This window comes from Tursiops truncatus, chromosome 1 (genome assembly GCF_011762595.2).
Source record: "Tursiops truncatus isolate mTurTru1 chromosome 1, mTurTru1.mat.Y, whole genome shotgun sequence".
In the NCBI taxonomy this organism is placed as follows: Eukaryota; Metazoa; Chordata; class Mammalia; order Artiodactyla; family Delphinidae; genus Tursiops; species Tursiops truncatus.
The window spans coordinates 53,134,465-53,159,912 of record NC_047034.1 but is presented as its reverse complement, the minus strand read 5'-3'; the positions used below and the strand labels follow the sequence as shown (position 1 = coordinate 53,159,912).

The 25,448-nt window shown below is 42.8% G+C and overlaps 1 protein-coding gene across 1 annotated transcript in view; it reads left to right on the top strand.

The window, feature by feature from the left end:
- Positions 1-25,448, top strand: part of PAPPA2 (pappalysin 2) — a 288,944-nt gene that overhangs the window by 109,805 nt on the left and 153,691 nt on the right. The window contains exons 4-9 of the mRNA XM_019918648.3: positions 7,884-8,177; positions 9,826-10,018; positions 13,632-13,753; positions 16,781-17,270; positions 20,345-20,473; positions 22,942-23,033. Of these exons, the coding sequence (XP_019774207.1) occupies positions 7,884-8,177; positions 9,826-10,018; positions 13,632-13,753; positions 16,781-17,270; positions 20,345-20,473; positions 22,942-23,033 (1,320 nt within the window). The remainder of the gene's footprint in view (positions 1-7,883; positions 8,178-9,825; positions 10,019-13,631; positions 13,754-16,780; positions 17,271-20,344; positions 20,474-22,941; positions 23,034-25,448) is intronic.

The following is a 25,448-nucleotide window of genomic DNA, read 5'->3' as shown; positions in this document are numbered from 1 at the left end:
TAAGGAAACACTCCCATTTACCATTGCAACAAAAAGAATAAAATACCTAGGAATAAACCTAACTAAGGAGACAAAATACCTGTATGCAGAAAACTATAAGACACTGATGCAAGAAAGTAAAGATGATACAAACAGATGGAGAGATATACCGTGTTCTTCGATTGGAAGAATCAACATTGTGAAAATGACTATAATACCCAAAGCAATCTACCGATTCAGCGCAATCCGTATCAATCTACCAATGGCATTTTTCATAGAACAAGAACAAAAAATTTCAGAATTTGTATGGAAACACATAAGACCCCAAATAGCCGGAGCAATCTTGAGAAAGAAAAACACAGCTGGAGGAATCAGGCTCTCTGATGTCAGACTATACTACAAAGCTACAGTAATCAAGACAGTATGGTACTGGCACAAAAACAGAAATATAGATCAATGGAACAGGACAGAAAGCCCAGAGATAAATCCAAGCACATATGGTCACCTTATCTTTGATAAAGGAGGCAAGAATATACAATGGAGAAAAGACAGCCTCTTCAATAAGTGGTGCTGGGAAAACTGGACAGCTACATGTAAAAGAATGAAATTAGAACACTCCCTAACACCATACACAAAAATGAACTCAAATTGGATTAAAGACCTAAATGTAAGGCCAGAGACTATAAAACTCTTAGAGGAAAATATATGCAGAACACTCTATGATTTAAATCACAGCAAGATCCTTTTAGGCCCACCTCCTAGAGAAATGGAAATAAAAACAAAAATCAACAAATGGGACCTAATGAAACTTAAAAGCTTTTGCACAGCAAAGGAAACCATAAACGAGATGAAAAGACATCCCTCAGAATGGAATAAAATATTTGCCCAAAAATGGGCAGAAGACCTAAGTAGACATTTCTCCAAAGAAGATATACAGATTGCCAACAAACACATGAAAGGATGCTCAACATTACTAATCGTTAGAGAAATGCAGATCAAAACTACAATGAGGTATCACCTCACACCAGTCAGAATGACCATCATCAAAAAATCTACAAACTATAAATGCTGGAGAGGGTGTGGAGAAAAGGGAACCTTCTTGCACTGTTGGTGGGAATGTAAATTGATACAGCCACTATGGAGAACAGTATGGAGGTTCCTTAAAAAGCTAAATATAGAACTACCATTTGACCCAGCAATCCCACTACTGGGCATATACCCAGAGAAAACCATAATTCAAATAGAGTCATGTTCCACAATGTTCATTGCAGCTCTATTTACAATAGCCAGAACATGGAAGCAACCTAAGTGTCCACTGACAGATGAATGGATAAAGAAGGTGTGGTACATATACACAATGGAATTTTACTCAGCCATATAAAGAAACGAAATTGAGTTATTTGTAGTGAGGTGGATGGACCTTGAGTCTGTCATACAGAGTGAAGTAAGTCAGAAAGAGAAAAACAAATACCGTATGCTAACACATATATATGGAATCTAAGAAAAAAAAAGAAAAAGGTTCTGAAGAACCTAGGGGCAGGACAGGAATAAAGATGCAGATGCAGAGAATGGACTTGAGGACACGGGCAGGGGGAAGTGTAAGCTGGGATGAAGTGAGAGAGTGGCATGGACATATATACTCTACCAAATGTGAAATATATAGCTAGTGGGAAGCAGCCACATAGCACAGGGAGATCAGCTCCATGTTTTGTGACCACCTAGAGGGGTGAGATAGGGAGGGTGGGAGGGAGACACAAGAGGGAGGAGATATGGGGATATATGTATACGTATAGCTGATTCACTTTGTTATACAGCAGAAACTAGCACAGCAATGTAAAGCAATTATACTCCAATAAAGATGTTAAAAAAAAAAAAAAAAAGCAAGCCTGGAGTGCTTGCCAGTTGTGGGTAGGAGTGGCTGAAAGAGTTTAAAAGGAGATAAAAAATGACATCAGACTTTGCAAAATCTTTACCCTCTACACATTCTTCTCTTTGTTCAGTCTTGTCCCGAACTAGGACTTCTTTCTAATGAGACCACAGGCTGTAAAACTAAGAAGCCAATATAAGATTTGGAGATGAATGGTTCCTGGGCTGGTTCTGTTAAAAGTTTGCTTCATTTTCTAAGCACTTGTGATTTTTTTTAACCTTTTCCATTTCTTTCTTTCCCTTTGTCTGTCAGCCCACCTCTGCCACTTTCTTCCCTTGCCCTGCTCCAAAGTGCTCCTTCCTTGGAGCCCCACACATTTTGATAGCTTTGTCACTTCCTTGCAGAGTGTGACTGGGGGAGTGTGTCTCAGCCAGTAACTGGAAGTAATTATGGAGGCACCTGCAGACCAGCTCTGAACCTCCTTGTTTTATGGGCATATAACATTCAGCCCTAAAAGTTTTACAGAACTCTTTTAAAGTCATTTCAACTCATGTCCTTTCCTCAAGCTGCCTGAGTTTCCTTTTTGTTTTGTTTTGTTTTTAATAGAAGTGACTTTGGGAATCATTCTCTTTGCCACGTGCTACTCTGGCGGTCTTGTGCTTAAGCTGGGAAAAGCCAGTTGGAACTTGGATACAGCATCACTTTGGGAGCTTGGCTGTCTGCTACTGAGAGTTAATCTTTTAATCAGCAACTTCTCTCTTTTCTTCCCCTGCACCATCCTCTGGACCACACAACAACCCTGTCTTAGTGTTTTAGTTCGTCTCTTATAATCAAGGCTGAAAGTTCTCCTAAGAAGGTATTTGTGCTCCCCGCCAGTCCATTAAGCAACAGCTGCGCCACACATGGCCACCAGTTGCTAAATCCAGAAAGCCCCATTCATATTATGTTCTATGTACAAGTAAGTGTTACTGGCATGTAGTGAGTTCACGTTCCAGTACAACATTCAGGTATGCAAGAAATGTAACTTTTATTTATTCTTCTATAATGAACTTTATACTTATTTTGAGCCCCGCTGTTGCTGGGTAGTAGAGATTTATTCTTAGTCAATTGAGTTTCTTTTGCCTGGGTCTGTATCTAACTGCAGAGCTGACTTATAAATGCCAAGGCCATAGATGGAAGGATCCATTTTGTCCTTAGTCATCAGGTGATGCTGGTAACCTAAGATGACCCTTGTTCCTATCACAGGGTCCTTCACCTTCAGGAATTCTCTGGAAGGCTCTCTATCACCCTGCCCTCTTAGCCTCACTGGTCAGCATTATTCTTTAGAACTAGGCTCCTTACTCAGGAATCCATCACTGGAATGAGGGAAAAAAACCCCTGTTGTCAGATCACATGCACCTATCTTGAATCTTTATCCCTTTACTGGGATCTCAAAAGATGGATTACAGTCCATTTTATCTGGACCAGCCACCATCTATACATTCCCATTATTTCCTTTTTATCTCTTTTCCTCCGGCTTAGGAGAATCTTTTCTAGGCTAAAATGTGGTGGTAGTGTTGGTAATGTCAGGCAAGGATTACTTTCCTCCATTTATCCATCATGCTGGCTAAACCATGGAGTCCTCTCAGGGAATGGTATAGGTTTTGGAAATCTCACATCCAGATAAAGGACTTCTTTCCTTGCTTTTCACTCTGTAATGTAAGGTAATGAACGAATGCAGGTAATGAACGTATGCAAGAGAGTCTGGCAGTAGGGTAAGGGGGAGGGAGGCAAGGAACCACTTGGGTGAAATGTTAGTATTTCCAAAATGTTGCCCCTCAATTCACACTATTACTTCAAAATTTCCCCTGAGTAGGTGCTCTTGGTCTGGTGGTCAGTCCCTAGGAAGCCTTGTAGGACAGGCGTTGGGGAGGTGAATGAGAGTAGAGAGAGTCTAATAGTCTAATAGTGTCTCAGAGTGAAGACTGAAGGGCCAAGGTATGGTTGAAACATATATTGACATGTCCTTCTACTTCCTGTTTCAAAATGGCAGATGAGAGCAGGGAGAACACAAAGGAAGGAATTCTATTGTAGGAAAGGGAATCCCGTCCCTCCCATCCTATCACCACATTTATCCCTCAATTATGTTTTAATTTTATCCTTCCAGATGAGAAGAGACAAAAATGAACAGTGTTTTTTGTTTTGTTTTGTTTTGTTTTGTTTTTTGCGGTACGCGGGCCTCTCACTGCTGTGGCCTCTTCCGTTGCGGAGCAGAGGCTCCGGACGCGCAGGCTCAGCGACCATGGCTCACGGGCGCAGCCACTCCGCGGCATGTGGGATCTTCCCGGACCGGGGCACGAACCCCTGTCCCCTGCATAGGCAGGCGGACTCTCAACCACTGCGCCACCTCTTTTTAAATTTTGACCAACATTCCTCTTTAGATTTTGAGTCTTATGCCTCACTCAGACTTTGGCATGAGCGTGTGGGGTGTGTGTGTGTGTGTGTGTTATTTTCATCAAAATGTGAAAGAACTTTTATAAAGTAAACCATGAAATAGGTTAATGTCTTTCTTCCCTATATGGGTGTATCAGTGTGTGTGTCTCTGAGTGATTAAAACCCACTCCCCTAATAACTTAACCAGTTTGTTTTAGCTGCAATAAAGAGGGATTGAGAACAGGGTGGGACACCCATGCTCAGGAGAGAGGAAGGAGAGTGCACCCTTGCGGGAAGGGTGTGAGGATGAACAGGCAGTAAGTGGATCACTTGACCATCTGTAGCAGATAGAGAGTAGATGTCTCCGGCTGCTCATTCCCAGCCTTTCCCCTTCTCAGGCTACTGAGAGATGGGAGTCTGGGAACACAACTCACCAAGCCGAGGTGGTGACGGTCCATAACACAAATTTCTCCACGTGGTTTTTATGATTGTCTCACTCAGTCCTGCATGCTAGCTCTCAGAGGCACAGGAAGAGAATAGGAAGGACTCTTAGCCATAAGCCTGTGTAGCCCCCTCACTTTACAGAAGAGACCCTGGGAAAGGTTAAAGAGCAGGGCCAGTGTCACACAGCTAGTCAGGGTCAGGACCACATTTCAAAGTCCTTAAGTTCTAGTCTATAACCTTGGGGTCTACTGGACAGAATTACTGTAAGAGGTCCAGGGTCTTGGCCTTTTTCCTTAACATAGGTTGGTGTACACAGCACTTACTCCTGAATGAGAGTATGCACTATTCTAATTATATAGTAACTAAGCTCATTACTAGGTGTTCCATACAGATGATTTGGGGCTAGAAGTATCATCTCCCTGGAATCAAAAGTATAACTGTCAGTAAATATGTTCAAAGGCTTATGCTTTTCGTTAAAATTTAAGTGCCGTGTGGTTAAATCTATATTCTCCTGCTTTGGGGATGTGTGTTAAGGGTGCTGTGGTTGAGAACGCTGGCCAATTGTCCTTGATATGGAGGAGATTTGCTGGCAGGGCTGAGGATTTGCATGTTTATGCTTTTTCCTCCTCTTATAAATAACCAGGTTTATTGAAAGGAGACTGTGAATATTTTTAGATTTGGAAAAATCTCATTTGGACTTGAGGCAGAGACTTCTAGAGGTTGATAAGAAGCCTACTATTATCATGACCATGCTCATATCCACTTTGAGTGCCCTAAGGCCACACTCCCAGCATATGTCTTTGACACATGCTACTTTTGCTAGCCCTTCTTCCTGGAACCTTATTTCTGTTCAGCTCTAGTTCCTTTCTCTGCTGCTGGAGGAGATCCCAAGAGAACTTGTCTTGGACTTACCATAGGATGAGGAGGTATTTGACATTTGCTCAGGGGCAAGAATGTGGATAGAAGATAACTATTGATTGGGAGGCTTTTTGGTCTTTGGTAGTATTTCATGCATTGCGCTCCGAGTAATTCAGTATTCCAGATGTCAAAAAGTATTCTACCCCAAACAGGTTCTGTGTTCAAATAAATTTGGGGCACAAAGGATTAAACAAAATTGCTGCAGGACTTTTCAGAACCTTTAACAAAACAGTTCTCAGGTACAATGTGAATCTTCCAGAGAACGTATGGCATGCTACCTTTCTTTCTTCAAGCATATTTAACCACTGATACTACTTTTTTTTTGCAAAGTATCACCCAGGACCAGAGTTTATGAACACAATTTGGGAAAAACTACTCAGCTTAGATACTCAAAACTTATAGGCAAGTTGTAGCCTTTCAAAGTTTGATTCTGGCAAATGGGTATAGGCAATTTGGAGAGAACAAAGACGTGTTCTGTTAGAATCCTCACTGATGTGAAGGTCGATATTGCTGTTGGAGAACTGAGAGCATAATGGTGTATAACTTTGATGATAATTATTACTGAAACTGGATATGTAACCATGAAGTGGAAGGCATCTTGAAAGATGGAAATATCTCATTTTACCAGGTTTATTCAAATACTGGACACCCTGGATGTTTTTGAAATAGATCTGTTTTCAAACTAATTTTTACCTAATAGGTTGATATAATAATGATGCACAAATGTATAAAATTATACAGAATATATTTTTATAAAAGGAAAAAATAATGTTGAATGTTTACTGGAAGTAATAGAAATGATAAACAAGGAAGATGAGGTCTAGCTTTGTTTTAGATGTGAAAGTAGACAATATATCTCAGGACAAGTCTAAGCATGGCTTGGTTAATGTCAGCATGTCTGGGCAGACTAGAATAAACTAGAACTTGGATTTAGAAACTGCCCTTTGCAATAAGGTAGTCCCTAATAAGGCAGACTGAGCTGCCCATTACAGAAACCAATGGGTGTGGCACCAGATACCCTGGTGACTGTATCCTGCCCATAAAACCATGTATGTAGTTGTCTATAGGGTATTGTATAGAGTTCAGGAATGGGACATATTGAATATGATCTGGCAAAAGAAAGGCAGGGCTATTCTTCTGGGGGGCCCGCTATACTCAGCAGACTATTGATACAGGGAGGACTTAGGTAGGAGGAATGAAGCAAGTCTGGGGAACTGGGATTGGATCTGGGACACAAGGGCAGGATCAGCCTGGAAATATAGCTAGGATGACTCTGGACACCAGAGGGTTGGTCCAGAGCTGTTGACATTCCCTGTTCCAGGTACTGGAGATGAAGATGGGTCTGATCCTGACAATGTTTAGGGGTGGAGAAGGAGAGTCTTCAATGGGGAGAGGAGAGAAGCAGGGATTGGGAACTAGACAGATAGAAGTTGGGACACTCAGAGATCCTTAGCCTTTTCTTTTGTAATATACAGTGATACCACTAGGTCTTTCATCTAAGCCCAGATTGGATGCAATGGATGGAACTCTTCTCTGAAGCATCTCCCTTGGTGTTCTCAGGGAGATTTGGGAGGAATGAGAGTGGAGCAAATTCCTGTAGTGCCCATGACATTCAGAATTTCATGGTAGTTCAGTTGGACTTGTCTTTTGTCTCAATGGTTGTTAGCTCCTTGAGATTAGGGGTCATAAAATCAGAAGCAGCATGTACAACTGTCATTTACTAAACTCCTTCAATGTGCCAAATGCTTTAAAAAAAAGGAGTGCTCTCATCTCCACTTTACCGACAACAAAACTGAGCTTCTAGAAGGTCAGATAGCTGTTCAGGTCCTCAGAGAATCGCATGTGCTTTCACTTAGACCAATGGCTCTCAACCTGGGAAGTTTTAAAAAATACTGAGGCATGTACCCCATCCTCAACTGTTTGGATTCATTTCACTGGGGCTGGCATTTGGACGTCTGTATTTTTCAACAAGTGATTTTAATGCACAGCCAGGGCTGAGAATCCTGGCCCTCTATAATGTCACCTTGTCTGTATTATTATCCCTGGCATTTAATACAGCACTCACCCAAGACAGAGGTTAAAGACATGTTTGCTGATTGGTTCAGAAGGTATTTGTGGCCAGAGGGAAGACCAGGGACTGAGTGCCACTAGAAGTTATAAAGCATCCCCTTAGAGGCTGGAATTGAACATTCAATGTTTATCAGCAGACAGAGGGTGGCTGTTCATTACATGCTTAGAGATGTTTGCAAACCTTCCATTACAGGTGGTGTTGTCCTCAACCCAGCCTATTATGGCATGCCTGGCCACACCAACATCATGATCCATGAGGTGGGGCATGTCCTGGGACTCTACCATGTCTTCAAAGGGGTCAGTGAAAGAGAATCCTGTGACGACCCCTGCAGGGAGACGGTGCCGTCCATGGATACAGGAGACCTCTGTGCCGACACTGCCCCCACTCCCAAGAGTAAGCTGTGCCAGGACCCAGAGCCTATCAATGACACCTGTGGCTTCACCCACTTCCCAGGGGCTCCATTCAGCAACTACATGAGTTATACAGGTATCACAACAGTCCTGATGTCTTTGTTTTTATTAAGATTACATGGGAGCCTTTTGGGGCCGGGAGGGTGGAGGTATGGGAATTAGAGAGGATTATCAAGCAGTCATTCATGCCAGAGAGTTGAAGTGTATTTGTCATGGCATATTCTTTTTTTTTTTTTCATGTCTTTGAAGAACTTAAAGAAATATTGAAATATTAAGGGGTCTCATTGCCTAGATTCTCCTCCACTAAAAATTAAAAGATAAGTGTATTTCTATCTCAGTTAAAAAGAGGGAAAAAGCCAAAAGCCCTCTTGAGAGCCCTTTCACCTCTAGAACTTGGTTATTTTGCTTCTTTCCCATATTCGTAGGGATTTACTCTGAAGGAGAGTCCAAAGGTGATGGAGAAAGAGGTTTCTGGTTCAAAGTGGCTCTTTGTACTATTTCTGAAGTTGGTCAAGAAGATGGCCCTGGTTAATTTTAAGCTCAGAGTTCCTTTTTCTGTTATGTCATTTTTTAAAGTATCAGATTCTCTTCTTCCAGCACTAGACAAGGGCTGATTCTTAGCTTGCCTACAGAACATGGTACTGTTTCATTTAAAAAACGGTACTTTCTTGGTCCTGGTTTTGTTGTCTTGGATTATGCTTCTTCTTTGTCCTTTCACACCTCCCTTGTTTCTGTCAAAAAGTAATACTACTCATCATCTCCTGATAATGGACTGAAATTTATCCCTAAAATTAAGGACTGATGTGATTTGATGACTTATTCCAGTGGTGAAGGAAGGAAGTAGTTTTTCTATAACATCCAGGGGCTTCTTGGTGATAAGTTCTAGATAACTATCCAAAAAAAAAAAAAAAAAGAAAGAAAAGATAACGGACAGATGCTGACCATGCTTTTGCAGGGACGAAAAAGTGCTGAGCCGGTCCTGTCGGTGACCCATCAATATATTCCTATCTAAGCCTCATCTTGGTGCATGGTTCAGGTACATCAAATTCATAAGGACCAGCATCCTTGCCTCTCCCAACAAGCACACAGTGGCCCTTGCCGGGGCAGAGAGACCAGACAATGGGGTGCGGAGGGCAGAGCTATTTAGGCACCACCTTTGAAGTGGATAGAGGAAACATGTAAGAAGCCGAGGGGAGTGTTTCACTGGTGGGCCTTCATGGAAGAAGGCCTGGAAGCTAAGATAACTCCTTTTCTAACCCTATGAAAAGTGTACCTAATAGGAAATTTTACCAGCTCTAAAAGGAAGTTGAGGATCACCATTCCCAGTCCTGCTGCCTGCTCGACTTTTTGGCTTTCTCTCCTCTTGAGCATCTCCATGAATACTCACTAACCTGGGCCAAAGTCATTGGGCGTAAAGCAGGTGTCTGCAACTCCACACATGTTCACGAATTAAAAGGCCATATGCTGAAACACTGCCATCTTGTGGTTTCCTGAATAAGCAATGTCAGCTCAGAGCAACCCTGAACCCCAGGGCGTGAGTCTCACTCTGGCCAACATCAAGGTAAACACCAAGCCCAACTTACTTTAGAGACAAGCCAGTGCTCTTCTCTGCCTTCTCTTTCCCACCTCCAGCCTAGATATTTCCTGGCAAAATCTATCCCTACCTTGGTGGACATTGCAGGTTAAAACCTCCATCTCTCTTGTTCCCTTTTTTGTCTCTGCAGATGACGACTGCACTGACAGCTTCACCCCTAACCAAGTGGCCCGAATGCACTGCTATTTGGACCTTGTATATCAACAATGGAGTCAAAGCCGAAAGCCCACCCCCATTCCCATCCCACCCATGGTCATCGGGCAGACCCCCCTGTCCCTCACTATCCACTGGCTGCCTCCAATTAGTGGAGTTGTGTATGACAGGTGAGAGAGGCACTGGGATCTTTCTCTGTGGCATTGCTTGTGAACAAGGGGAAGGACGTGAAGTTGGGGGAACCCCAGTTTGGAACTATGAATATGCACCGCTACTCTGGGCTGCCTCCGCCACCCTGCTCAGTACTCATCTCCTGAGCAGAGCTCATGGGGCTCTCACATTCGCCAGTGGGGCATCATATGTGCCCACTCCTTGGCGAGGGGCATCCGGATGTTTCCTGAAATCACATCTGGTGGGCTTCTAGGAGCTGCAAAGGGGTTGACAAATGTGATTAAAAAACGACCTGACAAAACTGAGATGGCATTTGCTGCCTGTCCTGTCCAGGTCAGCTGTTCCTCCTTGGTGTGAGGGTGGAGCAGGGCTTGCTACTTGCACGGTGGTGTCTGGAAGGAGGGAAGTAAGGCATGTTCCTCCAGGCAGTTCTGGGTGGGGGTGAGTGGGTGGCCGGCGACTCAAGCTGTGCATCATTTCTAGTGCCTCCTCTGTGTCCTGTTGTACCCCGTGCCTACCCCACTTACGGCTACTATCTTGCGGAATTGTCATTATCTGGTCATTTTCCTATCTGCTCCACTACTCAACTGGCAATTCCTTAGGGTCAGGACTATTTTTTGTATCTTTGTCTCTTGGCCTGCCACAATAAACAGCTAATTTGTGTTTATTGAAGAGAATCATTACACCTAAACTTGGTTTTTATTCATCCTTTGCGTATTGGTATAATGAATACCAGGAAAATTTTTGTGGAAAAGAGAGAAGGTAGGAAAAGGATGACATCTGACAATTGGTGGGAGGATGGGGGAATGTGGTTTAACTGAAAAGGACCAGAACCCCATCCATGACCTGCTCTCCGTTTTCAAAACCTACCACTGTGGGCTATTCGGTCCTTGTATGTGTGAGGTACTGTGCGAGGTAGTTTACCTGCAATTGTCTTATTTAGTCCTTGCAGTGAGCCCAGTCTCTGCTCTATAAGTGAGGAATCCGAGGCATAGAGAAGCACATGGTGGCTAGCCCAGGACACCACAGCTGGATAGAGCTGAATTGGGGGTATCCCCTGGAATTGCAGAAATGGAGGACATGGAATCGATTATTTCTTTGAATTTAGAGATTTCCCCTTTAGCAGGTGGAGAGTCCCTCATCTGTGTGTCATGCTTCCCTTCTGGGTGTCAGATCCCAACTAGGGAGCTGAATGTCCCTGAAGCATGTTCCTGTGTACTCCAGCTTTGCTGAAAGCCTGGGAGAGAGGACAGGGAGAGACAGGGATGGGAGGAAGCAGGTGAAGCATTTTTCAAAGTGGCTTTCCCAGCCTTCTGGGATCTTGGAACCTGTCCTGGACACCTGGTGGACACTTAATGCGTGACATTACTTAGACCCCGCAATCCTATAGAGCAGTTTTGATTGTCATCGGCACCCAAGCTCTCATGGGTTCCCTCTGTGAGTCACCATATAGCTCTGTGATGTGTGTAAGAATCCTCTTCCTGCACGTGTGACCTCGTGCAGCTTGGGTTGCTCTGGCTGAACAATAGGTCCTCTGTGGGCATGTGCAGACCCGTGTTTTACATCAGTTTATGTAACACATGTAAACAATTTAATCTTTCAATTCTCTGTCTGGTACAAACGTTACGATAAAGCAGACATCAGTGCTGGCTTGCTGCGAGGCTGTTGGCAGAAAAGGCTGCAGTTGGCTTCCTTTTCTCAGTGAGGTGGGCTACAGCGCTGAGGCCTCCTGACACGTGCGTTGGGGAAACTCACGTCACGTACCCCGCGATTTGTGTCACACTCGGAGTTATGTTTACTCCTCCCCAGTAGGTATTTGGAATCCTTATGTCAGAGAGGAGCCCAACCACGCACTAAGCAGCGGCCCCGGAAGAGCCAAGTGCATCAGGGAAATGTGGTTTGGAGTTGCGTCCACAACAGAAGTGAGCGCTGACTGCAGTCGGGGTTTGGAGTTAACGACACCTTTTGGTTGCCAAAGTACTGGACACTTGATGGTGTTTGGGAACTTGCTCAGAGGAATTAAGAAACTAGTTGTGACTTTAGGCAATTTACTTCATCCCTCTGAGCCTGAGTGTCCTCGTTTGTAAACAGGGTTCTTACAGGGATTAGAAATAATTTATGAAAAGCACCTAGTGGAACAATGCCAGGTGTATACGGTGCTTAATAAATGGGAGCTGGTAGCATACTTATTACCCTTATTTAACTATACTGTTTTTCCATTATATTGCAAGATTTTACTTTTCTCCCTCTACTTGTTGAGAGACCTTGATTTGATGCCTCCGTTTGCAGATGGATCGTTCACAATTGGGCTTCCACAACCTATTAAGTGTAAAATAAGCTACAGGGATATATTGTACATCACAGGGAATATAGCCAATATCTCATAATAGCTGTAAATGGAGTATAACCTTAAAAATGAATTGCTATATTGTATACATATAACTTTTATAATATTGTACAGCAACTATACTTCAATAAATTTTAAAAAAAGATTCTAAGTATCAGAGACAGGCCTCGTCAAGTGATTTCCCCTTGTTATTCAGCTATTGTTGTCATTACCTCTTCAAGATACGGTGCTTGAAGAGCTCTTCATAGGTGTATTAATAGTCTCAAGGATGCGCATAGAACAAGCTCTCACAGAGGGACTGCTGAGGCCAGTCTGTGTCCTAACTGCTGGGAATAGAAAAATCGAGCTTGGTCTGGATCTGCTCCCAGGCAAAGGAGGAGGAATGGGGATGGGGATTCTCAACACCACAGATCAGTGCCCTACAATGGGAGCCAGAATGTACAGTGGGTGCCCAGAAGAGAGAGTGCTGGCCATCCAGAGGAGTCAGGCTAAGTGCCACTGCAAAGGCTACGTTTGCATGGGTCTTGAAGGATGAGTAGGGGCTTGCTTGCTAAACAGAGAAGCATAGAAGCCTATTTAGCCAGAGAGAGAACAGCAGGTTTCATGGAGCTATGTGAAGGGTATGATGTATTTTGTGAAATGGTGATTAGATATTGTGATGGGAACATAAATGAAATTCATGAAGGGACTGAAGTAGGTAAGGCTGGAGCTATCCTCTGAAGGACACTGAATCATGGTAAGCAATTTAGATGTATCCCTATAGGCAATGGAGAACCAAGGAGTGTTACATTTCATATGACTTTTATTGTATGTGTGTGATTAAAAGTAGAGAGTTAAAACATAAGACCACATATAACTAATATGTTTACTGTGAAAATTGTTGTCTGTTTCAGTTGGGGGAATGCAAGGAGGCTTTGGATGACTTATTGAGAGTCAGTGTATAAGTCGTTTTATGTTGAAAGATTCAGATTGTAATTATTTTGTGTTGACTGGATAGAAGGCCTCTTTCATCTCCACAGGCCTCCTTTATGACTTAGTTAAATTCTTCTGCTTCATAACCTTGAGATTTTCATGTCACTATGAATTTTGCAAAGATGAGGTCTATACAAGAAGGAAATGAGTTGAGAAATAGTTGTGTTCTCAGTTACCCACTAAGGCCTCACTCCCCATTGCCACTCCCATGCCCCAAAGGTCTTGTGAATTTCGTTAACCCAGTTCCTCTGATCTATTCTCCCCATCTCCACCCCTGCCCATTGTCTTCCCAGGGTCCCGGGCAGCGTGTGTGGTGCCTGCACTGAAGAAGGGACATTCCGTCAGTACGTGCACACAGCTTCCTCCCGGCGCGTGTGTGACTCCTCGGGTTACTGGACCCCAGAGGAGGCTGTGGGTAAAGGACCATGACTTTTTCATTTACACCTTGGTGGCCAAGGTGGACATGGGGGGTGGAGGTAAAGGGTGGAGCGGTGGCATGGTGAGAAAAAGGTAGTGTGTGTGTGTGCGCGTGTGTGCGTGCGTGTGTGTGTGTGTGTGTGTGTGTGTGTGTGTGTGTGTGATGTGCTGGAAATCTCCAGGGGTCTGGGAATGACTCTGCCTCGCACCTTTGTGTGGATATCCTTTGTGTGCTTAACGTGCCAGTGGCTGTGGTGAAGCAGAGGGAAGCATAGAGGACAGAGGGATGGAGAACTCAGGGGGCGGCTTCAGGAGGAGCTAACTCAGGCATGTCGTATTACATGTGCCTGTCAGCCCATGAAGCAGCTTTGCCACATGACAACATGAGGTGATCTCATCCTCCCCTCTATCAGGAGGCTAATAGAGAACACGTTGCAGGGAACACTCATACACACTGACTGAGCCAGTTTGGGTGCGGTGTGGTGGACTAGGTGTTCCAAACTGATCATTCTCATCTATGCTATTTTATGAGTCTATTAATCACCGGTACTGGTTGTGCTTTGGATGTCATCTAAGCTAGGCTCTAGGAGAGGGAAAACTTTTTTAGCTGTTCCCTTTCCTGTCCCACCCCCAACTTCTCAGTTACATATTCACTCACCTACGTATAACAGTGCCTCTACGACAAAGTAGGGCATGAATGCTACCCCAATTCAAGTCCAAAAAATGCTACTGACATGAGTTTTAGCACCTTCTGATGAATGGCTTGACTTCTTCTATTGTCACCATCTTCAGTGTTTACCTAGTCATCACCTTTCTCTTTTTCTTATATTTATTAAGAGCCTAAAAATGACTCCGTAAGACGTGTTGGACAGGTTCCTATTTGAATTAGTTTGTAGTCTTAACTGATAAGAAAAAAAAGGAGAACATTGGTCTAAGAGTCTATAGCATCCCCTTGGGCTCCCAGTTACTCAAATGACAGGAGCCTTGAGGAGGAATCTGGGGGGAGACAATTGACTTGATTGATCATATAGAACTTTTTTCAAATGATTTTTCAGGGGAGAATGGAAGGTGACTATAAAATTTACATTGGCACTGAGTACGACTCATTTAGAGATTGGCATTTCATAAAAGGCCATTTTTGTGGCAAACAGTTCGTCCTGTGCTAGTGTTTTAATGCCCATTTGACTCTCTGGCCCTGTACTTTTTTTCTTTTTAATTCTTGGAAAAATTTAAAGTTACCTGGTAGAGGTGAAAGGCATTAGAAATTCTGGGTTCTAACTCTTGTACTGTGTCTCCAGGCATACCAAACTTTTAGGGCCTCCACTTCATCTATTTACATGAGATCATAATAAAAACTTTCTGACAGACAGTGCTGCTACTGAGTTGGCTTCCAAGGGCCTTTACTCTGCTAGTATTGGGGGATGCCTATTGGAAAATACTGCGAGGAAATACTGGTATTCCTTTGCTTTGAACAGGTGAAGAATCAAGTCATATTTTGAATGTATAAAATGAAAGGAACTGATTCCCCAGCAGAGCACACACAAACACATATATTTACAGATATGATCAAAATGTATTTAATGACACTTAATGGACACTTATTGACCCCCAACTACATTCTGAATGCTATGAGGAATAGAAAATTGAACCAGACATATTCCCTGCTTAATATCATCTTCTTGGAGAGAACTTCCCTGTCTCCCTGATCTAAAATAGCCCCCAGCCTCACACCATTATTCTCTAGTCCTTTATCCTCCTTTATTTTTCTTCAGAGATGACATTATTATACTGATGCCTCTTTATTTATTGTTGTACCTATCACCCTATGGTAAGATATATGTGGTCAAGACTTTTGTCTCTCTTGTTCACTACTCTATCTCTGATACCTAGATTTGTGCTAGGTGTGAAAGAGGTACACAGTCAATTTTTATTGAATTAATGAATGAATGGATTCACAATACAGGGAAGAAACAATAGGGATCATAAGATGTAACACACACACATACACACATTTGAACTTATTTCCTCTGGGCTTTGGAACATTATTTTCCAAATCCTGAAGGGCTAAGCCATTCTATTTTTGCAAATGTAGTTTGCAAATATTTCTAAGGAACACTGTATAGATCTTCTACACTAATCTAGTAAGGCAGGGGTTAAATAGTGCTTATTTTATAAATGAGGAAATTGAGGCTTAGATAGACTGGCCACAGTCACACAGCTAATGCACAGCACCAATTACAGCCTAACTACTGCTGCCTAATTTAGCAGTTTTCTTTCAATTCCCCTCGTGTTATAGGAGAAACCACCTTGTATAGATTATTTCCACAGAGCTGACTTTATATGTTTGTGATATTTGATTTTTCACCATTACCTTTTTACTTGGCTACTGAATCTCCTTTTTTTTCCACTCAAGAAAAGTGTTTCTATTTCCTGCCGGCAGTTTCCTCTGTGTAGTGCTCTACTGGCTTACATATATTTGAACTAAAAGGGAAGTTTCAATGTATGGTTTTAAAGTTTGGCTAACAGTCCATTGGAAGGATTGCTACGGTATGGTCTTACGGTATCAAAGAAGTTTTGTGAAAAGCCTAATTAAACATTGTAGCAACAGCCTGAAACAAACATTGGTCTGATTAGTAAATAAAACAGGGCTTCAGAAGCATTAATTTATCATCAATTATTAGTAAACTAAGTACAAATAATTCTCTTCTGCTCAAGGATTCTTTAAGGACATGACTTACCTTACCTGTATCGGCCTCAAGTTTCCACCTAGGCTCTGGGTCACTCCATTCCGAATGCCATGCTGGATTTCTCTTGTTAAAGGGCACCAGAAAGTGGTGATTTGGAACATAGTACTTTTGAATTGTTACACCTCTGTCTTCAGTAACACTTAAGATCTAACCTCTAAGAATTTGCTCAAAGTTCTCTTCTGCTTCATTCTTTTTTCTGGCCCTTGATAGGGGCGACTCATTTTCAGATTTTTAATGGTGATTCCTGATGCATCTGTCTTTCTGTTCATCTCCCTCAGGGCCTCCAGACGTGGATCAACCTTGTGAGCCAAGCTTGCAGGCCTGGAGTCCTGAGCTCCACCTGTACCACATGAACATGACGGTCCCCTGCCCTGCAGAAGGCTGTAGCCTGGAGCTGCTCTTCCAGCACCCAGTCCAAGCTGACACTCTTACCCTATGGGTCACCTACCTCTCCATGGACTCCTCCCAGGCGCTTTTTGACACAGAGATCTTGCTGGAACACCAGGAGTCCGTGCACCTAGGCCCCTTAGACACTTTCTGTGACACCCCACTCACTATCAAACTGCACGTTGATGGGAAAGTCTTGGGGGTGAAAGTCTACACCTTTGATGAGCGGATGGAGATTGACGCAGCTCTCCTGACTTCTCAACCCCACAGTCCCTTGTGTTCTGGCTGCAGGCCCGTGAGGTACCAGGTTCTCCGTGAACCCCCATTTGCCAGTGGCTTGCCCATGGTGGTGACACATCCTCACAGGAAATTCACAGACGTGTGAGTTGGGCAGTAGGGCTTTCTAAACCACGGGGCTTCCTGAGGCTTTGGGAGTGGGTTTGGCTTCCTTTTTCTCCATTTTTTAATATTCTGATATGCCCTTATTTGGAGAAATGTTCAGACTCTCAGAGGGGGTTTTATTCTAAAGTGGCATCTCTGAGATGAACAAAAGTATTTCCCAGAAGGGGCAAGCAGGTGTTCTGACTGATGATGCCATCTTTACGGTTATGGAGAAAAGAGGTTAGTATTTGATATGTTTCAGTTGGACTGAAAATATTAATTGCCATAAATAAGTTGATCAGAGTCAGATACTCCTATCTGGTAACACAATTTGATTTTTGATCCTTGCTTTTAAATAACTTTTAAATAATCTGCCGCAGCTCCTATACCATTCAAAGGTTACAGTCACCTCTTCTACAGCTAAGCAGAGAAACCAAGGGTCCTGCAGACACTATACTCTACGTTCATGACTCATTCATTTTTCTTTCCTCCCTCCCTCCCTCCCTCCCTCTCTCTTTCCTTCTTTTCCAACCCTCCTCTTTCTCTTTCTTCTGTTCTTTCTACATTTAGTGAGTTCTTAAGTGCTCCTGGCACTGTGTGCTCAGTGGTGGGGACACAGACTAAGATAAGATCAATTGGCTTAAAGAGTTCAATGTCCATAGAGTAGGAGGCTGGTATCTCTAAAGGCAAATTTTTCTCACCTCATAATTTTCCTCAGAGGCTGCCCTGAGGGCAGAACTCAGGGTAAAACAAAAGTTTTATCAAAGGTGCTATATTGGTTAGTTTTCGATGCATTAGAAATCATCACAAAACATAGTGGGTTAAAACAACAAGCACTGTTTCTCATGGTTCTATGGGTTGGCTGTGTGTACTCACCTGGACCCGCTTGGCCAGGGCTAGGTGGCCTCAGGTGACCTCATGCACTCATTGGAGGCTCAGCTAAGACACTGACATGGCTGGGAGGATGAAGTTCTCTTTCCCCATTGTCTCTCCTTCACTAGGAGGCTTTGCCTGGGCTTGTTCTCATGCCGGTGGAAGGCTTTCCAGAAGCAGGGATGGCAAGTCCCCAAACACTCACATTTTTCAAGCTTCTGCTTACATTACTCATGACATCATTCCACAAGCCAAAGCAGGTCACAGTCAATTCCAGATTCTGCGGGTGGCAAAATCAATTCTATTTCTTGATGAGAGAAACAGTAAAGTCACATCACAGAAGGGCATGCATGCATCTGGGATGGGAAGAATTTGTGGCCATTTTTCAGTCTGCCACAGCTACAAAAGAGTAGAGAAAAACGTTCACCTTGAATTTTACTACATTTTTCCTCTCATATTAGCTGTATGAATTAGAGCTAGAAGACAGTGAAATGGTCAAAAAGCTCATGCAAAATAGGAGGATAGATCATGGGATGGATTTGAAAAGAAAAAAATATATTTTGGGGGGGTTTCTTTAGTAAGGCAATTAAAATGATATTTGTTATCTAACTTGATATACACACGTGCATGCGTGCACACACACACACACCTGTACACACAACCTTTAAGGTCAATAATATCCCATTTTATAGATGAGAGAACTAAGGCTTAACTTTAATTTGGTTGAACAGAGCTCGTAAGCGGCAAGCTCAAGATTAAAATCCAATTTTCTGACTGAGTCTCATCTTGGTTCCCTTTCCTTAGTAACACATTACCTTTTACAAACTCAGCTCATTGGAGGTCGGGGCTACCTGCTGCTGAGTTTTCTCCACGAGAAGCGTAAACATATCCTGACGCTTCCTTCCAATCCTTTCCCAGCCACAGAGCAGTATGAGACTTTTATGCATGGCTGGATGAGAAGTCAGAAACCACCCTGTGAAAGGGAAGCCATCAGAACTGATTAGGATATAAAACTGGTTTTGCTTTGGAAATATCTGGCACTCTGATGAGGAGTGCTTCCCTACAGAAAGCTAATTTGGAAATTTATGTCTTTCATATTTATGTGTCTTTCCTACTAAAATAACCGAAAGCCAGTACAGAGGTGTTTAAAGCTGTTTTTGAAACGCCACGACATTTCCTGTTTGCTTGTTGCAGCATCAAGCGAAAGAGTAGAGGCTTTGTGGTTGAGTCAAAGAGTGTGTTAAAGAAGAGAGGGTCTTGGCAGGAGATCTGTGGGCACCACTTACGCAGTCCCAACGGCCCTTTGAGATCCTGTTCTCCTAAGTCACTCCCATCCTAGCTTGACTTTAGTGGTACTTTTCCAATTAGGGCAGGCACTGGACAGAAATTAAGTTGAGGGCAGAATTTGTCTTTGGAACCAGCAACCTCCCTCTTGAGTCCCTTCCCCCTTGCAAAATGTTCAGTCTCTCACGTTCTCCACTTGATCAGTGCAATTGGGCTCTAGATAGAATCAGATAAACTCCTTCCATCTCAGATGTCAATTGATAACTCCATTCCTGGTTTATATGTATTTTGGAGGTTTGGAGGTGGGGAATCATTTAATGCATTTCCAGTTGTGGAATTTCTTGCAGCCACACAACGATGATGGAAGGTGTTCTCACCTCCTTCTAGGAGAGAGTGGCTTTTCCTTGTAAGCATTCTGCCTCCTCAAGATAAGAATTCTCTTGAGAGACAAGAAAACTCTGATTCACAGACCCAAGAAGGGCCTTGCTGAGACCAAACTCTGAAACTTTCATCTTCCGTTCCTATGACTACTTGAATGATACAGAAGACTAGGTTTTCAATAGTTGGTGGTTTTCTGTGTGTGTATATATAACATGGTAAAGATACACTCGAAATACCATTCTCTTAGATTGCCTAGGACTGCCTAGGACTTAGCTGAGTTCAGTTTTAATTCAACAAGCATTTGTTGTACATTCACTATGTGGAATGTACTGGAAATACAGAACTGAATATGGTTTCAAATATTCTGCTGTTCTGTAAGACTATATGCCCTGATCTTTGTTTCAAACAATGTGGCATATGTTTAACATTTATATTCCCTGTAATATTTATTTTAAACTCCTGCAAACCATCTGAAAAGGACCCAGGGTGTGCCCCACTTTCTGGATATGGTGGTTACAGCCCATTGGTTTCCACAGGGAGGTCACACCTGGGCAGATGTATCGGTACCAAGTTCAAGCTGCAGCTGGAACAGAACTGGGAGAAGCTTCACCTCCTCTGAGCCACATCCATGGAGCTCCTTACTGTGGAGATGGGAAGGTTGCAAGGTGAGGACATACTGTATGCCTGGTATTGTGTGAGGGAGGATGCCCTGCCCTGCTTGGACAAGGAGGGTTAGCCTCAAGTTTCAGCTTGACTGGTTTGGGAAATGTAAGGGGCAGGGCACTATGTGATTCAAGTATTAAACAAAATCTAGGACCTAGTAGATATCTTGAGTGGTCAATCACATCTCTGCATAGTTAAGGATGGGTCCCCTTTTATTTAGAGCTCACCCCAGTCATAGATATGGGGGTTGATTCTGTGGGGACCCTCTTCAGGTTTCAGAGAACAACTGATGGGCAGTGACTCAGGGCAGGAATTCATGGTGGAGAAGGTTACTTGCCAAATGGTGCTGAAGGAGGATGTGAGGATAGCTTTTGGATCAGCTGCCGGTCTTATACTACTAATGAGCTGTGTGACCTGAGGAAAATCAGTATAGCTTTCTGAGCTTCACTTGCTCATTTGATCCCTGGAAGACCTGATTGTAATGTAATTTCCAGCTATTCCATAAAATCACCAAGGTAAAAATGGAACCACTTCTTTGCTTTTTTAACATGCCATATTCATTTTTCCATTACCCTTTAGTGACATCAATCTAGAGGACTAATTCATTCTGGTTTGCCTGGGACTTGCCGGAATTTAGCACTGAATACTTCCGTGTCCCAGTGATCACCCTATATTAACCTGTTCTGAATGCTTATCTAACCTAATATGTTACTTATATAAAGCTGCTGGGAGTAGGAGATTAGAAGGCTGGGCACTGTGATTTGTCTTAGATCCTGCATCCTAATAAGATGACTTTTTTTTTTTTTTTTTTTTTTTTTTTGCGGTACGCGGGACTCTCACTGCCACGGCCTCTCCCGTTGTGGAGCACAGGCTCTGGAGGCGCAGGCTCAGCGGCCATGGCTCACAGGCCCAGCCGCTCCGCGGCATGTGGGATCTTCCCGGACCAGGGCACGAACCCATGTCTCCTGCATTGGCAGGCGGACTCTCAACCACTGCGCCACCGGGGAAGCCCCAAATGTCCCAGATCAAGGAAAAGTACCTTAAACCTTTTTTTTTTTTTTTTTTTTTTGGCCACGCTGCACGGCTCGTGGGATCTTAGTTCCCCAACCAGGGATTGAACTAGGGCCCATGGCAATGAAAGCACTGAGTCTTAACCATTGGACCGCCAGGGAGTTCCCAGTATCCTATATCTTGAAGACCTAATAGAAAGCAATCTATAGCCTTTCTTGGGGTTTCATCCCATTGTTTAGTAATTACTAAATATTGTTTATCTTTTCAATCTTCTAAGATTCCTAAGCTTTACTGTAAGTCTACTCCTTTTCATAGAAATATAAACAGCAAATGTTTGCAGACCTCAGAACTATATCAAGCGACTGAGGTCACTTTAATACCCAAACCTTGCTAGTTTGCTGCCACCTTCTGCCTTACTCAGTCTCAGCTTGCCCCTTCTCCTCCTCCATCTCAATTAAATATCTCCCTGGGGAAGCCTCACATATGCACAGAGCAAATCTGGCTGTTGTTGATGTTCTCCCTGGCTGCCCCATTTTAAGTCTGCTTCCCTCTAGTTAAGGTGTCTGCAGGACTACATTACCATTACTGCCCAGACAGAGTCCTCCTTGAACAAACTACTTGGCTTTATGTCGTAGCATCTCCTACAGCAGTCCTCCGATGGAGTTTCTGATGCCCCATGGTGCCACATCTGCCTGCGGAGCTCGGGCAGAAAGAGGCAAGGGCCCTCTTCCTAATCTGATATTACACATTCTAGCCTGAGCTTTGAAACAGCTTCACCTGTAGCAACACCTGCTTGGCTACTGGGCCTCACAAGGCTCTTTATCAAAATGTTCCTTTAGACTCTGCCTGTATTCCCTCTCTGTAAACAGTCATACTTAGTTCTGCCATCCAATGAGAAGATATCTCTGAACTGCAGCTTTGTCTCAGCTAGAGGCACTCCATTACACATGAAGCAGGAAGGAGCTGTACAAATCATTTAATCCACTGTTTAAAACGCGGAAACGTGTAGATCCATTCTAATGGGATCACAGATCCCCAAGAAGTCATCCTCAGATTCTAGTTTAATAAATTTTTATTAGAAGCTAAAAGTTGTCACTTTGGATATCGCTTGTCAGTAAGAAAATGGATAGAAAACAAAGCCACACGTAGATGGGCAGGTTTCCTCCTCACTAGATCAGCTAACTACTTTCAGGGTTCCCCTCATTATGAGGTTGATAGGTCTCTTCTAGTGTAAGATCATCTTCCCGGAAACACTGGCAGGACCCCTGGTGGATCTCCTAATGTGTCTGAACCATGAGCTACTTTTCCTGTAAAAGCATTCTCTTAGCTCCTACTTTTCTCCAGCTTGCATTTTTAAACACATAATAAGGAGTTTTAAGAACTTGAAGTGATGGTATCCAAACAAGAAGAATCATTTTATGTATGTATGTATATAAGAATGTACACTTTTACCTTCTAGGAGCCTGGGCGAAGAGTGTGATGATGGAGACCTTTTGAGTGGAGACGGCTGCTCAAGGGCATGTGAACTAGAGGAAGGTTTCAACTGCGTAGGTGAGTTTAGAAACACCTGCCTAGGCTTATGTCCTATTTTTGGAGGAGTCTCCGTGTCTTATTTTTGTGAGCTCTTACTGATAATAACAATAACATTTGATGTGTCTATTGTGTGCCTGGCACTAATTGTTTCACATATATTTTCCCATTTAATCCCTACAATAAATATGGGGAGACTAAACGGGGACACAGAGAGCCTAAATAACTTGCTTTCTCTTAATACAGCTAGAAGTGATGATGTCAGGATTTGAACTAAGGAAGCAAAGCTCTAGAGTCTACATGTTAAACCACTAGGTCACCCTGCCTCTTAGATTAATGTTACCCAGGGTTGCTCTTGGGTCCTCATGTCTAATGTCAGACTGTCAGCCAAGTAGCACAATCCCACAGATTCTACATAAAAATTAGGGTAGGGTCCGTTTTAAGCCAAAGGGAGTACAAGATATCTCTTGGTGTCTGTGTTTAATAGATAAGATCATCAAGAATGGCAGAGGGTCATAACATTTCTTAATCCTGGTGAATCACTGGTGATAAATTATTACTAGGTGGCTTTGACTCTAGTCTCTTGATACAAGGAAGGCCCTCTAGAACACTTCTCCCAATTCTGATTAAAACCATCAACAGGCTTCTTTGTAGATTATTTTTCCATTCCCTTATGCATACATTGCAGTGATTCTGTGCAATATACTCATCAAATTACTTTAAAAAGCAGTGCATTTAAAAATATTTTAATGTTTCTAAATCTCAAGGTAAAGTCAGGTATGATTATAATTATGTAGAATTTATTAAGGTATTAAATACTATACAGAACACACAAATGCCCCTGCTCTCCAGAGCAGAATAAAAAATTATAAAACCTTAGTAGTTTTACATCCATCCGTCTAACAAAACATGTTCAGTGCCCACCATATGCCACAAGTCTAATAGAGACCCTTATCACTTCCTGTGTCCAGCTTCCTTCCCTTATAGAAATCTACCAGTTCTTGAGAGATGGGTCTCTAGCTTTTGCTTACATGCATTTAGCAGTAAAGTATGCACCTTGAAAGAGACCATTCTGTTTAAAAGTAGCATTATCTGTTATAAAATTCTTTTCCCCTTTTCTGGTTTGGAAACTGCGACTCAGAGCATTTTAGTGACTCATCCACAGGCATACAACGAGGTCTCTGCAGAGCCAGCACTGGAACTCAGCTTTCCTAATTCTTAATCAAGTGCTTTTTCCTTGCTATGAAACTACAGAGGATAAATTTTTTTCCAGTTTTATTTGACTACCATTCAGATATTTGAAATGCCTCCCCATTATTCTCCTTTCCAATCCAAACATCCCCTCATGTGATTAGGTTTCCAGACCCTTTCCTATTTACCCTAACCTGGCATGCTTCATGTGGTCAATGCCCAGAAAGGAATTCAATACTCTAGTTGTGGTCTGGCTGTGCAGAATACACTGAACCGATTACCTCCCCTCTTCTGTACACAAGTATTTGTTAATGCCACCTCTGTTTGCATCATTTCTTTCTGGTAGCACATAGTGGGCTCATCTCTCTCTCTCTCTCTCTCTCTCTCTCTCTCTCACACACACACACACACACACACACACACACACACTGCCTTCACCAGTGCAGCTCAAGTCTCATTTAACTTTATAGCTAAATTATTTTAACTTTACAGGGCAAAGTTAGAATGATCTATTCCACAGTTAGACATTTGTTTCAGTGAGTAATATGCTCATAGTATGCTAAGGATGTAGTTCTATTCCATTATTTCTCAAAAGATTAATTTTGAAGGAACCATTGTGAAATGTGTTGTAAAAGTGGTCTGCTATTTTTTCATGGATTTGAAGAAACAGAGGCAAAAGTTTTCATAGTAAACAAAAAATAGAGAAGAAGCAAGGAGAAACAGTCACTGGATTATATAGAAAAACAAAACATGTATATGTATGTATGTTATAAAAGTATGTGATAAATATATATTATAAAAATAGGGCTTCCCTGGTGGCGCAGTGGTTGAGAGTCCGCCTGCCGATGCAGGGGACATGGGTTCGTGCCCCGGTCCGGGAGGATCCCACGTGCCGCGGAGCGGCTGTGCCCGTGAGTCATGGCCGCTGGACCTGTGCGTCCGGAGCCTGTGCTCCGCAGCGGGAGAGGCCGCGGCAGTGAGAGGCCCGCGTACCGCCAAAAAATAAAAATAAAAAAAATAAACATATATTCACATATACATTTATGTGTATATAAAATATGTACATACATATAAACTATACACACACAAAAATGTGTATGTGTGTATAAAGTACACATACATATAAACATACATATAAAATACACATATATACATATGTGTGTGTATATATATGTATATATGTGTGTGTGTGTGTGTGTGTGTGTGTGTGTGTGTATATATATATATATATATATATATATATAT